Source organism: Cryptotermes secundus, unplaced genomic scaffold, assembly GCF_002891405.2.
Source record: "Cryptotermes secundus unplaced genomic scaffold, Csec_1.0 scaffold37, whole genome shotgun sequence".
Taxonomy (NCBI): Eukaryota; Metazoa; Arthropoda; class Insecta; order Blattodea; family Kalotermitidae; genus Cryptotermes; species Cryptotermes secundus.
In genome coordinates this window covers 163,925-168,419 of record NW_019733317.1, presented here as the reverse complement: position 1 = coordinate 168,419, position 4,495 = coordinate 163,925, and the positions used below count along the sequence as shown (strand labels likewise).

The following is a 4,495-nucleotide window of genomic DNA, read 5'->3' as shown; positions in this document are numbered from 1 at the left end:
AGAAATGCTGAAAGCATGGGAAACTGTTGCATCGTACTTTGAGAAGCATCACCCTAATAAGGCAGTGGCTATGCGCGCTACAAATTTATTTAATGGTAATGCTGTGTCGCATTTTCACCAAATTTTCAAGCATTGGCAAAAACAAATGTCTCTAGACATTTTTCTAGTAAAAAAGAATTAGATATATATCATAAATAATAAACTAATTATTTTGATTTTTTTTTTCTGCAAATCGAATTCCCGTTCCAGGTTGGTTCATTCCACATAGAAGAAAAGATGAAGATTATTCACGCTCCTTAACAATGTATATATAATTTTCTTTGAATAAACATTATACATAACATTTTTTGAGTATCTTTTTCGGCATGGAACGCGTTGTCGTATTTTACATTAATTTATATGGGAAAAATTGTTTTGCATTACGAGTAAGATTCTGGAATGAATTATGCTCATTAAGCGAGGTTCCACTGTACTTAGCAACTGGCAATACACAAATAGATGATCATGTATGAATTTTATAATGAACTATGGATTTTCACTGGGATAACATCATCTGTGGCATGTTACTCAATAACTTCTCTGTGGTTACAGCATACATTTTGCAAACTAGCCATTTTAAAAGGTATGGTGGTATCATATGACTAACCACAGCTCTGTTCAGTTTAAAATAAGTAAGAAACTTAGCTTTTCATTGAGATGTCACACAGATTTTAATAAGTTGCTCATATTGTGATGATTTATACAAGTATTCAAGAGGCACACAGATGTTCTGAACAGAAGTAGATACAGTGTATGTACATGTGCAACCAGAGGTGAAAGTTTGTGGGGCCCAAGGCCAGTGTTCTGTGGAGGGCCCCAGAGCAATAAAAAAATTATGGTGTGTGTTAGATGCTTTTGAAGACAGGAAGTGGAAAACACATTGTGTTGTTGCACCTAAGAGTCTTAGGGGCTCTCCACCCTCTCAAACTGGATGGGTTGCATGCCTGCCAGGCCCTATTCATGCCATACTTTGTGCCTTAATCTACCTCTGTCTGCACCATTGAGTTAATAACGACAAAGCATTACAATTTGCCGGCCCTTACACAGAGTATTTTATATCTTAAAAATTATGTGCTTGCATTATTTTAATACGCATTTTATATCTTTAGAAGTTTTATATCACAGGTGTATCTGCAATCTGCATGTGTTAATGAATTCATAATTTGGGGATAAGAAGGTTAAACAGGTGATGGCCACATTTGGGATATAACTGAGTACTCCTCTGTCATTCTATGGTAAAGAGGAGAGTCAAGCATGAAGAGAAATAAAAAGTTTTCATGGGGTATTTCAATCAATGTACTGAGTTTGATGTTGTAAAATTATACAGAACTGAAGCTGTGAAGTCAAAAGATTAAACATTTGTAGTTTGGCAGATGTGCAAATAGTCATAATATATGAGTGATTCTTATAGTAATTATATTGTTATTCTTAGTAATAGTATGATTATTATTTTATGGTGCATTAGGGTGTCTTGGATCAAAAACTTTAGAATATTGTAATTTATTAGTGTTAATACTGTTCCAGTATTATCTCTACAAATGTTTGTCATATGGTATTGGATTTTAATTAAGTGGTCTGATACTTAATAGTGTCCTTTCTTGAAGTTCACATACTTGTAGGGCATTAAAAAGAATGTTTTATGGTAATGTTGATCCAGGTGCCTAATACACCGTACATAATTCACTCATATGTTTAATGGTAGTGCCTAATGCGCATTGTTTCAAAATCATGGATTTTCTGTATTAAAGTGTTCTTCAGTGTAAATGTGGCTGAGGCAAAGGTTTCATTGACAGTGGTGGTCATAATGAAGTACAAGGTTTAGTAAAATTCCATCATTTCAAGTTTTTGTATTTTTTGAATTGAATAGGAGTAAAACTTGAACTGTACATTAAAAATAAATATATTTTGTTACTGAACTATATAAATATGAACACTTGGAATTCGATATGTTGAGCCAATTCTCTTCATCTCATCCTCACAACCCCTAACATCCATCTTAATGTTCTCCTCCCCTTCTCCTTTTTTCTTCCATGTGATTATTTTTTAACAAGTTTCCCTATCAGAAGTTTATATCTGTCTCCAACATGGGTTCATATATTTGTTAATTTGATGCTGGTCACGATCTGAAATTAATAATATGCAGTACTTCTTTGGAGACCTGTTTCAAAACAGAGTTGTTAGAATGGCTTCATGAAGAGTTACTAAAGGAGTAAAGTAAAGGTATCCCTGTAACAGGCCGTGGAGGCCCATAGGGTTGTGAGATGTTCAGGTTCCCACATTTTCTAAACAATCTGCTCACAGATGGCGGTAATCACTGATAGTGTCATCTGCTTTTCAAATATTTCTTAATTATCCTAAAACAGTATTTGTGACATATTCTACATAACTTTTATATTGATATACAGTTTCAGAAGTCAATTCAAGTCAGATGATAATGACGTTTGTTTGATTACAACTTGGTTCTGGGGCAGTAACTTTGAAAAGTAGTCCTCATTATTAGTCACTTCATTCATAAAAGAAACATACAGTGCTTACCTGTAGCCACTAGAGCATTGAAGCTTGCTGCAACAGTATGGCTCATGACCTGTGCAGCCAAGGGCACATTCATTGAGCTCTGTGCTGTGGGGTTCAGGTGGGTGTCTGTCAGCCTATACTACAGGCGAAACTGTCTGGTTTTGTCGATTTCATACAGTTTCAATATGTGGTCCTATTTAGCAATAACAGGAAGTTGGGTGCCCACATGTTCAGACTTCACCTGCACATCATGTTTCAGGAAAAGGTTCCGGGTGCACTTCAGAAGGTGGGGTGGACCATACACTGTTGCAATTTTTGATTGCGAAATCTGAAGAGTGGTTTCCTTCTGGAAGCACCCAACAGTTTCAAGACCTTTGACATTGTTTGCACCCATGTCACACACAGTGGCAACCATCTTCAGGCCAGCATTCTGACAGGCGTCAAGAACCTCCTTCAAGTATTGCACAATCATCTCTGGCTTTGTGCTTCCAGGAGTAAAGTAGTAAGCCACTGGCTGCTTCCACTTTCTCCGCAGGCCACGGATCATGAAGAGCAGAGCATGATTTGCAATGCTGCAAGTCCTGCCCTGACTTCCACAATCCTCAAATCCTTCAATGCAGTCAAACTTCTGATTAAAATGCAAGTTCTCTCTGTTTGACATTTCATCAAACATGAGGCAACAATATCGATCTCTACCAGACATTTTCTGCAGAGTCTGTTCGAGTGCATGAAACACATGAGCATTGATGCCTGTCCTAAATGGAACAGTATTGATGACAGACTGCAAGGATCGTCTGGATGGTAGGGGGAGTAGTGTGCGGAGAAGGATATAGGGTTTGGGACTACGCTTAAGGAGAGAGAGAGCCAACACTTTTTCTTAGAAATCCCACCTCCTTCCCTGAGGTCTCTGCCTGCTGTTCCTAATAATTGCTGCCAATAATCTGGCAGCCTCTACTATGAGAGAAGATGAAAGTTTCTCCATGAGTGGATCACTGTCCACATCACAGAGATTTTCCAACTTCTTTCCTTTGTATTTCTTTTTCAGTTTGCAGAGTGCACTCTCCTTATTCCGAATTTGTGCATATAATTTCCTTTTCCTCGGTGTCAATTCAGAAAGCAAAGCCAAATTAAGTTCTTTCAGCAGAGAATGCCTTGCTCTGGGCTTTGAGGAGGAAATTTGACAACTGATATGGACGAGTGCCCCATCAGAAGCATATATATTTTCAGAGCCTAAGAGATAGGAGGCTCCTTTCACTGAAGAAGTGTTGCCTGCTGTTGGTGATGATTGGATTGCAGACATTTGAAAGGAAGTGGAAGGACTCTGCATGGAGTGGAACAGGTGCTACAGCAGAGGGCACAAGTGTCTTGCTGTAGGTTCCGGTGGGCGGTAAGACATTAAGCTCACGTTCAGGAGTTAAACCTGAAGGCAAGGGATCAAAGGAAGAGGTGTGTAATGAATGATCAGGAGGTTGTAGGGGTGACTGTGTAGCAGAATTTGTGCCATATGGAACTGCACATCTGTTAAGGTGTACCCTTTCAGCTGTTGTGAAGTCACTTTTAGAGAAATGTCTGCTGCACAGAACTTTATTGTGCAGCATTCTAGCAGAATCAGTAGTACAGGATAACCCTACTCTTCCTGCCCATTCCCTAGCCCTGTAAGAGTATTACATATTGTCTCAAACGCTTGAAATAATTCATTAGTAAACATTACACACATGGTGTAGGTGCTACATTACATCATGACTAAAACAGACATTCATATGTATTTACTTTCCATTAATCCTTACACGGCTGGAAGAACAGTGGATATAGTAACAGTCTAAGACAACAGGACAAGTCCCATCAATGATATAAATAAAAATTAATTATAATTAACCCATAACAATTACACATGTTATCAAAGACAAATCATTAACAATGTTTTAAAAACTATATGTGTGAA

The 4,495-nt window shown here is 37.8% G+C and overlaps 1 protein-coding gene across 1 annotated transcript in view; it reads left to right on the top strand.

Moving 5' to 3' along the window:
* LOC111867870 (probable ATP-dependent RNA helicase DDX60) overlaps positions 1–1,861 on the top strand; it is a 15,611-nt gene extending 13,750 nt beyond the window's left edge. The window contains exon 6 of the mRNA XM_023858073.2: positions 1,788–1,861. Within this exon, the coding sequence (XP_023713841.1) occupies positions 1,788–1,861 (74 nt within the window). The remainder of the gene's footprint in view (positions 1–1,787) is intronic.
* The last annotated feature ends 2,634 nt before the right edge of the window (positions 1,862–4,495 follow it).